Below are 14878 nucleotides of genomic sequence, written 5' to 3'. Positions count from 1 at the left end.
TAATTACATTTATTAAAAGACATGCTACAACAACCAGAATTAGGAATTAGATAGGTATAGATATAATGTAATCATAAAACACACTAACCTAAAAAACCAGAATATATTACAGCACAAACAAAATCAAACTCACCATGCACTACACAGTCACAAAATAGGTTTCTTTAATACATCGTATATCTTCTTTCAGTTTTAAATCATCTGCAGCAGCTATGGAATACTTTTCATGCAATGCCTCAAGATGCTTTACAAATGAAAGCTTTTGCTTATTAAAATATACAGACAATTTTTTTATATAAAAACCTTTTACATTTCCATTTGTTTCCCCAAACACTCTTTTGACAGATTTATAAAAACAAAACCAAAAACCAAACAAAACATGATGCTACAAATATTTACAGTATTTTCATCCGTTCGATGAACATTTTTATAAACTGAAAGGGATCTTTTATGAACAGATCATGTGAAATGAGGGGATGATGGCAATTCTTAGAGAAGTTTACTGTGTCTTGAGTACAGTACTAGAAGCAACATATTAACTTTTTGCCTTCCCTCACACCATTTGGTTCACATTACTGTCTCATTTTCCACTGTTTCTACCACCAGTAATACTCTCAAAGAGAGGCCCCTTTGCACTGGGTCTTCCCATCAGAAAGGAGTGTGAGAGAAAACAGGTTTTCCCATATCTCAGTAAACCCAGAAGAGTCTTTGGTCAGAGACTGAAGTGACATTCTGATGCAAGAATCAGCTTGGTTAGCAACTGTTGTCTTGTACTGCTGCAGTTCTGTGGTGAACTTCTGCAGAAAATGGGCAACATATTCAAAAATAATTGGAAAGTGCTTCAAATCAAGTTTATGTGTGGTAGCTTCCCACTCATAAATAAAGCAGTTTCCAGGAACTGAAAAAGTGCTTACAGTGATGACATTAATCTGTTAAAGTAAAAGCTTTCTTCGTTTATCAAGGACCTTCAATTATGTAAGTACTTAATTCCTTTGGGACTGCTCCAAGCACAACATGTCATTATTATCTGAAGTGGGAAATAATGTGAGTTTTGCTTGGATTCCTCCTTATTGCAGTACAAAAGAAAAAACTGTAATGAAAAAGACTGTAGAATAATTAAATCTGTATTTAAACAGCTGTAGTTCACTTCTTGTATAGACAGTAAACAATATTATTTTTTCACAATATAAATATACATTTTCCAGAGGGGAAAAATGTATTTATTATACTAAGACACCTACAGATATGAAAAATCCTACATATAAAACTACTGAAGGCACAAAAACTTTGGTCCAATTTTGTTCCTATATCACATCCCCATCAATAAAATCCTGAAGTTAAATACTTCAGGAATTTTATATTCTAACTGTTAGGATTTGCTTTGAAAACAGGCAAATAATCTTGTATATAGCAAACCAAACTTCAGAGACAGAAGATAAAGTTAATTAAAAAAAATTCTGTGCAATCTGACTAGCACTGTTTCAGCACGACAGTAACAATATTAAGTCTGGTAGTTGTGCTCTAGCTAACAACGTATCAGGGTCAAAGGTTAAGGCAAAACAATGCTTTTTGTAGGCAGCTGACCTCTCAATTGAAAAACAGAAGTATAAGCTAACAACATAAAATGGCAAGTAGTAAGTCTACATTTTCTATTAAAAACCCCAACTTATCACTTTCCTACTGACATGAATCAGAGAAGGGCAAGATAATGGATCAGACACACCTTAATGGCAGTACTATCCACAAGGACTAAATTTTCTTGGCATACAAACATAGGTTTGCTGTCTGTAATTAGAAAATGAACTGATATGTGGAATATCTTCCAAATAAAAAGGACCTCAATTTATCAGTACACAAAACCAGTGCAACTTACAGGATCAGCCGACAAGGCAACTGAGTCAAATTATGAGTCCAAGTTTCAGAAACTGGTTCTGATGTTTTAAGAAGCAAAAGTTTTACCATTATATAACAAATCAAGGATCATTCAAAATGTTTTTACAAATATATTAATGCTAAAAGGAAGGGTAAGACCAACCTTTGTTCTTTACTGGACAAGGGAGGGAACTTAGTATCTGCAGATGAGGAGAAGGCAGAAGTGCTTAATGCCTACTTTGCCTCAGTTTTTAGTGAGGAGATGACTTGCCTTCAAGACAACTGCCTCCTGGGCTGGTAGATGATGTCAGGGAGCAGAATGGTTCCCTCATTATCGAAGAGGTGGCAGTCAGAGAACGGCTGAAATGCCTGGATATCCATCAATCTATGGGACAAGATGGGATCCATCCCAGAGTGATGAGAGAGCTGGCAGATGAGCTTGCTAAGCCACTCTCCATCATCTGCCATCAGTCTTGGCTCACTAGTGAGGTTCCGGACAACTGCAAGCTGGCCAATGTGACACCCATTCACAAACAGGGTGCAAAGGAGGATCCTGGTAATTATAGACCAGTCAGTCTGACCTCAGTACTTGGCAAAATAATGGAACAGTTTATATTAAGTGCCATCACACAGAACTTACAGGATGGCCAGGGTCTCAGGCCCAGCCAGCACGGGTTTAGGAGGGGTAGGTCATGTTTGACCAACCTGATCACCTTTTATGACCAGGTGACCCACCTGGTGGATGCAGGGAAGGCTGTGGATGTTGTCTATTTGGACTTCAGCAAAGCTTTTGACACTGTCTCCCACAGCATACTCCTAAATAAGCTGGCAGCTCATGGCTTGGACAAGAGCACCAAGAGCACTCTTCGCTGGGTTAGGAATTGCCTGGATGGCCAGGCCCAGAGAGTGGTGGTGAACGGTGCTGCATCCAGCTGGGGCCAGTCACCAGTGGTGTCCCTCAGGGGTCTGTGCTGGGCAGACATTTATTGACGACATGGATGAAGGCATGGAATCTTTCATTAGTAAATTTGCGGATGACACTAAGCTGGGAGTGTGTGTCGACCTGTTGAAAGGATGAAGGGCTTTGCAGAAAGACCTGGAATGGTTGGACAGATGGGCAGAGTCCACTAGGATGAGGTTTAATAAGTCCAAGTGCTGAGTCCTGCACTTTGGCCACAATAACCCCCTGCAGCGTTATAGGCTGAGGAAGGTGTGGCTGGACAGTGCTCAGGAGGAAAGGGACCTGGGGGTATGGGTGCCAGTGCCAGAACATGAGCCAGCAGTGTGCCCAGGTGGCCAAGAGGGCCAATGGCATCCTGGCCTGGATCAGGAATGGGGTGGCCAGCAGGAGCAGGGAGGTCATTCTTCCCCTGTACTCGGCACTGGTCAGGCCACACCTTGAGTGCTGTGTCCAGTTCTGGGCCCCTCGGTTTAGGAAGGACGTTGAAATGCTTGAGCGTGTCCAGAGGAGGGCAATGAAGTTGGTGAGGGGCTTGGAGCACAAGCCGTATGAAGAACTGAGGGAACTGGGGTTGTTTAGGCTGGAGAAAAGGAGACTCAGAGGTGACCTTATCACTCTCTACAACTTCCTGAAGGATGGCTGTGGTCAGCTGGGCGTTGGTCTCTTTCTTCAGGCAACAACAGACAGAACAAGAGGACACAGTCTCAAGCTGCGACAAGGGAGATATAGGCTGGATATTAGGAAAAAGTTTTTCACAGAAAGAGTGATAAAGTACTGGAATGGCTTGCCCGGGGAGGTGGTGGAGTCACCCTCCCTAGAAGTGTTTAAAAAAAGACTGGATGTGGCACTTGGTGTCATGGTCTAGTTGAGGTATTAGAGATGGGTTGGACTCAATGATCTTGAAGGTCCCTTCCAACCTAAAAATTCTGCGATTCTGTGAAAAGGCACTTAGCTGCTCCTGGGTTGTTAAAAAGGCCTTATTACACTTTGAACTAAGTGTGCATCCATCAAAAAAAATGGACTAGGATGTAACTCAGAGTTGATGCATGGACATGACATATACAGAGGCACATATACAGTCATAGAATATGCAGAAGTAGAAAGGACCCACAATGATCATTGAGTCTAACTCCTGGTCCTGCACAAGAGAGCCCCAAAGAATCACACCATGTGCCCAAATTCCAACTTACACTGTGCACATTATCAGATACTTCACAAACAGAAATTAATAACATATGTTAAAGAAATTATAAACCTCTCTTCAACAACTTAAGGCCACAGTATAGAGAAGATGAAGCCAGAATCCTCTTCAGAGTTACACAGTTAACAGGGAAAAAGGCAAAATACACAGAATGTAGTATGTTAAAAGCCTAGTTACACATATTAAGGAAGCAAATTCACAGTGAAGACTGCCAAACAGAACAGTGAAGAACAGAGAATTTGTTCCATTTGATTTTTTTTTTTTAATTTACAGGATTTTTTAAAATTCTTTGAGTAACTGCTTAAAGTTGTCCATAATCTGACTGAAAGGTAGGACTAAAGCCTTTGGAGGTTCCTTTCCATCCACATCACTGTAAGAATCCATAGAATAATATAATTCTTTCCCAAATCTTGCTCTTTTCACAGATATCAAGGGATCTGCTGTCAAAGGCTTTAGAGAATCAAGAGCTGAGATGCTTTTGCACCAGGCACTTATGAGTCAAGCACAAAGTATAAAAAATATTCCTTCTGCCACGATTCTTCACTAACAATGCATTATAGTAACTAAGGTGTTATGCTTGTACTTTCAGTTATTCAAGGCAGAGCACTAAAAAGGAAGAAGCCTTAATTAGTGCCTTCATGCTGCTAAGCAAATGTTAAGATATACTGTCAAGCTCCAAATCTTTTCTGCATATCTTGTAAAAGTCCATCTTTCTAAGAGGTAGCATCTTTCAGATACACAGAAATCTAAAACTATGTTGACAAGAATAATTTGGTTGCAAAACCTGAACAATAAAGGTGAATTTAAAAAAAGATACACAATACTTGTATCACAAAACCATAAAGCAAACATAATAAATACCCGCTTTCAGATTTTTCCTAAGTTAAAAATTTTTAAGATTCTGCAGGCAGTCTTTCATCAATGATCAAAGTAACAGGGAAGGTATTTGAAAGGGCCAGTCAAATCTGGTGAATCAACAAATGCTTCTGGGGCTGTGTCTCAGCCAGGGCTTTGACCATGGGACTTGCATTCAGAAACTAGGTCTGCTGTGGGCTGATGGGGTCCACCTGTCAGAAGAGGGGAAGAGCATCTTCTGCCACGGGCTTGCCAAGCCAGTGAGAAGGGCTTTAAACTACAGCTGCCAGGGGGAAGGGAGCCTCAGTCCATCCCAGTCCTATAAATCTTGTACCAGTGCCAGCAGTAGATACTCAGTGCCTGAAGAGGGATCACAGGTCAGCAGAAAAGCACCAGAAGAACAAACAGAAAGGAATTCCAGCTACTCCAACCAATAAGTCAGCTTCATTAGGGTCTCAACTCCAAAGCAGCTATGCAATAGCACATAAGAAGGTGAATAAGCAAGAAGAGTTAGAGATGTGGGCATGCCTATGACCTCATATGTCATGGACACATGGTGGGTTGTCTCCAAAGAGTGGAGTGCTGGAACAGAAATAGGCTCTTCAGGAAAGACTGGAAGGGTAGACAAGGAGGTGGTGTTTCCCTCTATGTCAATGACCAGCTAGAGATCCTGGCTCTTCACTTGGGACTGAATGAAGCTGACTGAGAGTTAATGGGTCAGGATTAAAGGTAGGTAAGGGACAGGTGACTTTATAGTGGGGGTCTGCTATAGATTGTCTGACCAGGAAGACAGAAAAGATGAGGTCACTTACAGAGAGAGAGGAGCAGCTTCACATAACACAAACCTTGTTCCTAATGGGGAACTTCAACCACCCTAATATCTGTCAACACAGTAGCACATAAACAATCCAGAAGCTTCCTGGAATGCACTGATGATAACTTCCTTCTTCAAGTGACAGAGGAGCCCAAGGAGAGGAGATATTATGCTGGACCTTTTCCTCCCAACAAGGAGGGGCTGGTGGGGAATGTGAAGATCAAGGGCAACCTTGACTGCAAGGACCACAAAATGAAATTGGAGATCCTTAGGACAGCAAGGAAAGTGCACAGAAAGGTCGCTACCCTGAACTTCAGGAGAGCAGACTCTGGCCTCCTCAGGGATTGGCATCATAGAGTATCATGGGATAAAGCCCCGGAGGGAAGAGGGACCCAAAAAAGCCAGTTGGTATTCAAGGATCACCTTCTCCAAGCTCAGGAGTGATTATCCCAATGAAGAGGAAGTCAGGATGGCCTTAGATGAACAAGGTCAAACTCAAACACTAAAAGAAACACTACAGAGGATGGAAGTAATGACATGCAGCCTGGGAGGAAAAGAGATTCTCTGAGCAGCCCAAGTCTATGAAACTGTGAAAGCTAAAGCTTCACTTGAAAAGGGGAAATATAGCCTACATTTGTAAAATAAAAATAAGAAAGACCTAGTGAACTCTAAGTCTGGAAGTCCCACCTTGGTTCCCAGTAAAATTATGAAGTAGATAGCTTCAGTGAAGGCAAATCACGTCTGACAGATTTAATGGCCTTCTACAATAGTTATAGCAATGGTGGATAAGAAAACAGTAACTGATGTCATCTGCCAGGACCTGTGCAAAGCATGACACTGTCCCACAAAACTTCCTTGTCTCTAAACTGGAGGCATGGATTTGATGGGTGGACCTCTAGCTGGCAAAGAAATTGGCTGGATGGCCATATTCAAAGAGTTGTGGTCAATAGCTTGGCATCCAAATGGAGACCAATAAGGAGCAGTGTTCTGTAAGGATAAGCACTGGTACCAGAGCTGTTAAACACCCTTGTCAGTGACATGAACAGTGGAATCCACTGCACCCTCTGCAAGTTTGCTGACAACACCAAGCTGTGTGGTACAGTCAACACACCTGGAAGGAAGGGATACCCTCCAGAAGAACTTGGACAGATGGAGTGGTGGCCTGTGAGAACCTCATGAAGATCAACCCACACCACTCTGTGATTCTGTGAAATCCAAAACATCCCTTAGGGGAATATTATTCCTAAGCCAGTTGAACTTTCCAGTACATAGTACATTCTGCATATTTATATAGTTGCGTTGTACAGCACTTATTGCAGCTACATCCGTGCAGTCAGAGTGGCTGCTACTATTGAGGAGCACATTCACGGAGGTAGCTCAGGTTGCAGCTGCAGTGGGAGCTGCAGGTTGAGCTCTGGCTGGTGGAGCCCAGGCAAAGAGGCTGTGAAGAGCCGATCCTCAGCACAACAAGGGCCCGGGGTCCTGCTGCCCAGCCAGGGGACCGGACACTGAGGCTCTGCAGGAGCCGAGGACCCCAGACCTTCCCACGCTTAGACTGGTGAGGGGATAAAAGCCCAGGGCTCCCTTTGTTCAGGATCCCTCCTCAGAGACACCAGCTCGAGCTGTTAGTTTGTTATTGCACTGTGATGAAATTATTTTAATGGTTGGGACACCTGAGACTGCTGTGGGAAAATTGGGATCCACCCAGTAAGGAAACCTATTCTGACTGTGGGAATGTGAGGGCTGCAGCTGGGAAGGGGCCTCAGTCCCAGCTCATGTGGTGCAAGAGTGACTGCCAGAGTGGATCCTGGATGGTCAGACTGGGAAGTTTCCTTAACACTACACCTGTAATCAATTTACGTACATCAAGGTAGTATCTGGCAAGCTACTATTAGGCTGATTTTACAAAAATAATTCAGAGTGAAAATTTGAGAAAGCTCACTATAGAACACTCAGATCATGGTAAAAACATAGAAACATATCTTCTAGAAAGATAAAGTCATACAATTCAGATGAACATACGTTCAGATGAACGAAAACCGTTATGAGTGGCAAAACATTACAGCAATAGTTAGAAGTAAATAAATGCCATGTTTGAAAGAAATTGGTCTTCAAAATGTGGTCAAGTAAAATGAAATGAATTTGCAATTAATTTATGTGAAGGAAAACCCTAGGAAATATGGTATTTTAAAATATGATCAGAAGTCATTAGTATTCATCTCTACACTCATGGCAAAATCTAACTGCATCACAGCTCATTCCCCAAAGAGGAATCAAGATTCAGTATCAAACATTTCTTCATACTTCCAAAAGAAAGAATGATAGCATTCTATTACTTTAAGTTTAATACTATAAAATATTAAAAATAAAGAAATGCAGAAAACCCGAAAGAGAATATTCTGATACTGCCAGTGTCTCTCAAAAAATCAGATGAAGTCCAGATGAACTGGATTTGCTGTTTGGCCTTCCTATATAGGTTTGTTTGGGGTTTTTTAGTTTTTTTCTATCAGTGAAGAACTACCATTACAGAAGTGTAGCTAGGTAAATTTAAATAATCCCTATGTGATTTCACAACAAATGAAACCTCATTCCCATCTATATCCAATCACCATACAAAAGCAAAAGAAACTAGAATTCAAACTATTAATTAATGAAAAAAATACATCTTGAAATATCATGGAAAACATTTTCAAAAAGACCAAGAGGAGAACTTTCACAAAGCCCAAAATATTTTTGCAGGACACTTCATATAATGCTCTAATCTATTGTTTCATACACACATAGTAAGGCACATAATAAGAAATTTGGTAAATACACAATAATTTAAGTATTAGACTTTAGAGTGGTAAAAATCCTTGAGGTTTAATTTTTCTGCCCTGAAAGATGACCTTAGCAAAAATAACTTCTTAAAAATTGCAAAAGCATCACAGACCTGAATATTTTCCAAAAGACTGCAAACATTTAATTATTTAGAGAAATGTAAAAAATTATTTTAAATTCAAGACCATTTTCTTGTTTTATTTTCTCCAAGGTACTATTACACATCCTTTCATAGTAGAAATAGGACATCAGACTTCCAACCCACTGTCACGTCAAACTAATTCTCCAATACCACACCTTGAAGAAAGTTGTCAAATACCTTTTATTCTACAGAGAGAAGGCACTGCCTTTTCTCTAATAATTTAATTTATAAGAACAGCACAGACTTTTTATTTTTATAAACAAGTTATTTGTAAAGATTTACAAAAGTATGAACACGCACCTTTTAACATAAATACTATTTAGAGGATACTCACAGTTACTGTTTGCTTTTTTTCAAGAAACCCAAGCACTATTTCACATTCAAATTAGTGTTTAATGTGCACAGAGTAGATTTACCTTTTCGTTAAACATACTTGTTTGGTACACTGTAGAAGCACTCTAATTTGTTTTGTAAGGCTGATTTCAAACAAAAGCTAAAAAAAAGTTCTCAAAACATAATTTTAGGTAGGAAATTTGATGATGAATATTGTTGCTAAAACTATTTCACAGAAAATCTTTCTTTGGATGACCTACTTGCAGCTAGAATCAGAAAAAATCATCACTTAATTCTTTGTGCATGAATGAGGTTTTTCTTTTAGGAGACAGTTAGTCACAGCTGTCTCAGTTTTTTATTTGAAATTTTTACTGAAACTGTTACACAGCCTTGAAAAGAAATCTCACAGAAAATTCAGATTGAAGATTTTGAGAAGGAAACTCTGAGATGCTGGTTTTCTCCAAAGTCATGATTATGAAGCTCAATGAGAGCGTGAACTGCTTCTTCGACAGAGCCCAGCTGGATAAGAGCCATTTTGCAATCTTTCCTGAAGAACAATAAAAATTATTATTAATCCTAAACAAACTTTCACTAGCCAACACAGAAAAGTGGCGTTTCTTTTTGTCTCAGCTATATTACACACACTTGTACAGCAAAAGAATTAGAGCTATTTATGTACCTGCTAAAATGTAAAGATAATAAAACAACTTAAATTTTGTGAATCTGTAGCTTGAAGTCTTATCACTCTTTCATTACACAGGACTTCAAAAAGCTAGGTCAAAAGAAGGCCTGGAGACCTCTAAGAAATAATTTCATTGTCCATATAGATGGGATTATTCTAGCAGGTACAATCGTACTAAAATAATGCTGCCAACTAACATTAATTAATGTAGATACATTGTCATCCCTGTAATTTTTATATGGCATTTCACATACACAAAGCTTCTGTATGTAAATATTTTTTTCAAGAAGTGAGCAATTACTTTCCTTAAACTTGTTTTACCTTGAACACACATGGAATTTGTCAAAAGCCTGCATTTTTTTAGTTTAGTTATACTAATCCAGTATTCCACTTAAAATTTTAAGACTGAAAGTAACATAAAAATCATGATAGGTGTACCACTTTTGCCTATAGGTATATATACATGGAATTCTGCTTGTAGTTAAATACAGACAGAAAATCAGAAAAAAGCAATTAGCTGTTTTCCAGGATGAAGGCTTGCTTAGCAATTTTACAAGAGAACTTACTGGAAAAATTTGAAGCCTTTCACAGTAGATCCTTTACTTGTAAAAAGTTTCTTCAAATCATCAACAGTAACAGAAGGCCTAATTGAAAAAAAAACCCCAAAAAATAAACAAACAAAACCAAACTCCCATCAATTTGTAAAAGAGCACAGATTTCTGTAATAATATCAAGATCTCAATTTTGGCTTCTAAACTAGTTTTTGCTGTTTAAAATTTATCTCCATTGACTCAAAACAAGTTAACATGTCAGCCCAAAACACTTGCCTTTTACTCTACATTTTAGTAGCACATTGTACTACAAAAAATATTTTAGACATACTCTACAGTTTTTTCAACCAACCATGTTTCTTTCTCAGTAAAATTCAGATGGCATAAAAATCTCCTAAAATCTTAAGGAATACACTTCATCTTGCAATTTGTGCAAGTGCACATTACATATGTGCAATTTTGAAAGATTTTCATTTTACTCAAAAAGCTGTTTTCAAAGTGTTTTATAATTTCCTTTCTTACTTGGGCAAAATTACATAGTTTCCTTTTTTTCCCTCCCTGCACAGCTGTGAACAAGAGAAGCCTGTAAAAATTTATGTTTGACTGTTACTCCACACACTACTGATAACATTCTAGACATAAAAAAGATTATTTCAGTCTTAAAGCGCACACTAAATACCTTTCTCTTTCTCACAACTTGCCCTCCACATAAGAGATCAGAATTCTGTAGAAACTGATCTTTAAAAACTGCTAGAATTATTAAAAACTGTATCTATATTAAATAACCATGTCAACGATGAATTTCTTGTCATGTACATTACCTCAAAAAACATTTTTAACCTTTGTGAAAATTTGTGACACGTGATTTAATATGTCAAAAACCAAAAGCATACTCTCAGAAAAATGTAAACTGATCATAACTCAAGATAATTCCTTCAATTATCTTCTTTGCTAATGATAAAAATGGGACAGGTAAAGATTCACTTATTTTCAATTACATCAGAATGATGCAGAGAAGAATGAATTGTAAAAGGCCAAAGAAAGAAACCCAAAACTTACGTCAGATTTTTAACTTGACAACATAACCTAAAAAAACAACTTTCTAAGATGATACACGCAGATACTCACGGGATGTTGGAGAGATGCAGAGTGGCAGATGGAGGAAAGATATTTTGGAAGTTCTTAGAACAAGGATTCTTAAAGCGGTGTAAAGGACTGTTGCTATAGTCCTTTGTCAGACCTTTGTCCTCTTGTCCCTCACGAGGAAGTTGAATTGTCTGATATTTTGAAAGAGTAGCATGCATGACCCTTCCGTAAAGCCTCTGTCCATTCAAGTAGTTGATAGCTAACCAGTGGAAACATAATTTGAACAGGAATTAATGGAGGGGCAGAAAAGATAATTCTTTGAATACTGATATTGTTTTCTACTTCGTGTCAGAATTCACATTCTAAATTTAAACTGCAACTTCCACATCTACCAGGTGGGCTATGTCACAACATTACATTTAAAAAAGGAAGAAGGATATAATATAACCTCCAGTTCAAATGCCAAAAAACTGCAAACCAGCATATCAATACAGACCAACCGATTATTCTTTAATAGGTAGATATAAGATAAATTACTGGAAAATAATATACTGTATTATTAAAATAAATGACAGGAGAGTTGTATGTTTTAATTCCAGTATTTACTCGATTGAGATTCACCGGACTTTTTTTTTTTAAAACCACTACGAGTATTATCAAAGTTTGCATGTAGTAATGCAGCACAATGATGAATTTAATTTGTTTATGCTTGTCACTGACAGATGACAAATTCCTCCTTTATATTAAACACATGTTAGCTTGAAGGATAGCTGTGCCTTAAAAATCAATACCTAATTGAGCCTGGGTTGCATCTGCCATCTGAACCAAAGCAATTCCTCTTTTCTTAAACATGATCTTCACACGATGCACATCACCATACACACCTATGGAAATCCAGAAAGGAAATTTTTTCAGAGCACTACTATGAAAAGCACGAGGCCAAATCTTTTTCTTTTGGCTAATATTAGTGTTACAAAGAATAATAATCTCATTAAACAGGCTGGTTAAAATATTAGTATAAGGAGAGTTTTAAAGTTTGTGTATTATTTTCTGGGGCTCATAAAGTGGAGGAACCTACCCCAGATCCTAGTCATACTATTGCATCTTTATGTTCAGTTTTTAAATAGTGCATTAGTTGTCAAAGTCCTCTTAACTGAGGCATATTAAAATATTATTCTGCCAAACATTGTCCCTTGCAGCTAATGTATGAGCCAATTCTGTACAGCATTTCCTCTGATGCAACCTCTGTTTTTTCATCTTACTTTGCTTTCCCATCTTTTGTAGTAAACAAATTGGACCACACACCAAAATTCTTCTGACACTGTTTTGCCATTTTGGTATCTGTGGCTTGTAAGTCCTGACTCAACTTACTGCCATTTTAAAACCAGTGCATTCTCTCAATGCACTTGCTGGACATGCACAGAGCAATGAAGTTTTAATTAGCCAGTATGGCCAGATAAATAAAAAGAAACACTAGCCCTGTGGTTTGTCAAGGTATATTTGACATATCTTACCAAATAGGATGAAAAGTCCATAAGGTGTGATGGCCTGTTTAAATGATAAAATGAGTACATTATTTCTAAAGCCATGCAAATAAAGACATCTATTCCATAGGTGCATGGTAAACAAAAAGAGTGGAAGAGATACTGCATACTAATACATAAACCTGCCTCTCCAAAAGTGATTCCCTGCAATAACCACAGTGTATGGCACTCTTGTTAATACACATTTACTATGCACACGTAAAATACATTAAAAAGCAACCACTTCAGCTCATGCATTTTCATCACTCAAGACTCATTCTGTCATGCTGCAGAAGCTATTAATTTTTTAAGTAGCTTCATTATTTGACCTTATTCTTTCTAAGCTAGCAGCTCATTCAATGAAAAAAATGAAAGACATTTGTTAAATTAAAAATAAAGCATTAAATAACTCCTTTCTATTTTGTAAACAAGAGACAATACCAACAAAACTAAACCCAGTTGCTTCAAAATGTGTTTGTTTTGCCATCAATTTTGTCCCCATCCCTCTACAAGGCCATGACATTCAAAAGGGAGACATGGCAAATTTAACTGTTTACATATGAAGCATATAGAAAGTGGTGCTTAAATTGTATTCAGTTAGAAGCTGTGAACAGAAAGCTAAATATTGAAAGGAATTACTTTTCTTCAGTGATTCTCAATTAAACTCTTGCGTGCCAAGTATCAAAGAAGATAATTTACAATCTAATGCAGCCAAAATTTTTTCAACTGAGGCAAAGGTTTTGCCAGTAATGAGTTCTAAAAATACCTATCAGAAGCACTACACACACTCTCTAGCCCTATTCCTTCTCAACTCAAATGTTTACCAAACATACCTAAATTACTCAGAAATAGAAAATATTGCAGCCTAAGTGTAAGGCCATACCCATTTATCATCAGCATTTAGTAGTAGAGAACAATTACTATCAACGTAAAATTTAGATTAATCAAGATTTTATTCTTCTGTCCCAAATATTTTAATTCAGGATGGAGACTTCTTTTTTAAAAAGGAATTTCTTATTCAAATGAGCCCGCAATACTTCTACTTCAAAAAAAAAAAAAAAAAAAAAAAAGGGAGTGAGAGAACAAAACCAGATAATTTAAAAGTCATAAAGGAATGTACTGAAACCCTACAACGAGTGAGAAATACAAACTGAAATAAGGCCAATCAGATTTTCTGTACAGAGAAAAAGGAGTGGCAGGGGTCAGACAATGAATACAGAAAGACAAGTGTTACAGAACTGCCAAGAAATATATTTCCAACAATTAATGCTGTAGTACTTTCTTATTTTTATCCTTTTAAGAAGTTGAGCATTACTTAATACATTGATATTGTATTATGCATTACAGCACTAAGTTCTACACGAATTCTTGGCTACGATTACTACTACATAAAGCATCAATGTCCTAAAAAGAGCTCTGACCTATGCTTTACATATGCTTATGTAAGAGGCATGCTCCCTTCAGATTCAGAAAATTATCTTATATATTCAGCTGCAGAAAGCACATCTGCAGCCATCATCAGAAACTCATTCATATATTCAAAAATCAAAGAAAAAGTGACTAGTCTTAAAACGCTTTCTACAGCTGGGTTTTTGATGGCTGTTAATACAAAAACATAAATAGAACAATTACTTAAAGAAACTGGGGAACAGATTTTTAAAACTCAGAATATCAAGGTAACTTCAATTTTGCCAACAACTCCAAACAGTTTTATAGTTAAGGAAGTATATTGAGTGTGTGAAACAAGAATTTTACATTGCTGCAATAGGACTGCTTATCAACAGTCAAAAAGAATTGTATTTTAAGTCATGGCCCTGGTAAAGCCTGATTTTATTTTTTTAAGAAGATATATACTGCTTTTAATTAAGCACTGATCAGTGCTCAAATAACATGATTAAGGTTACAGACCAGCCTATGGCATTTTCATTACAAAAATAACTTTCCACGTTGGCCTCTGTAATTTTACAGCCACCATATGAAAAAAACCATCTGTGTGGTACTATGGAAAATTAATATTGGTACTTATTAACTTTTAAAA

General features: G+C 37.6%; 1 protein-coding gene across 5 annotated transcripts in view; it reads right to left on the bottom strand.

Annotated features, from left to right (window-relative positions):
• Nucleotides 1-14878, bottom strand: part of PTBP3 (polypyrimidine tract binding protein 3) — a 54332-nt gene continuing 39454 nt past the window's right edge. For all 5 annotated transcript variants that reach the window (XM_040089793.2, XM_040089795.2, XM_040089796.2 and 2 more), the window contains 5 exons: nucleotides 12832-12865; nucleotides 12109-12201; nucleotides 11360-11576; nucleotides 10247-10324; nucleotides 1-9545 (listed from right to left, as the gene is read on the bottom strand). In XM_040089793.2, the coding sequence (XP_039945727.1) occupies nucleotides 9413-9545; nucleotides 10247-10324; nucleotides 11360-11576; nucleotides 12109-12201; nucleotides 12832-12865 (555 nt within the window). In that variant the 3' untranslated portion in view covers nucleotides 1-9412. The remainder of the gene's footprint in view (nucleotides 9546-10246; nucleotides 10325-11359; nucleotides 11577-12108; nucleotides 12202-12831; nucleotides 12866-14878) is intronic.

This window comes from Hirundo rustica, chromosome Z (assembly GCF_015227805.2).
Source record: "Hirundo rustica isolate bHirRus1 chromosome Z, bHirRus1.pri.v3, whole genome shotgun sequence".
NCBI classification, from domain to species: domain Eukaryota; kingdom Metazoa; phylum Chordata; class Aves; order Passeriformes; family Hirundinidae; genus Hirundo; species Hirundo rustica.
The sequence above is the reverse complement of the archived record's forward strand: the minus strand, read 5'-3'. Positions and strand labels throughout refer to the sequence as shown.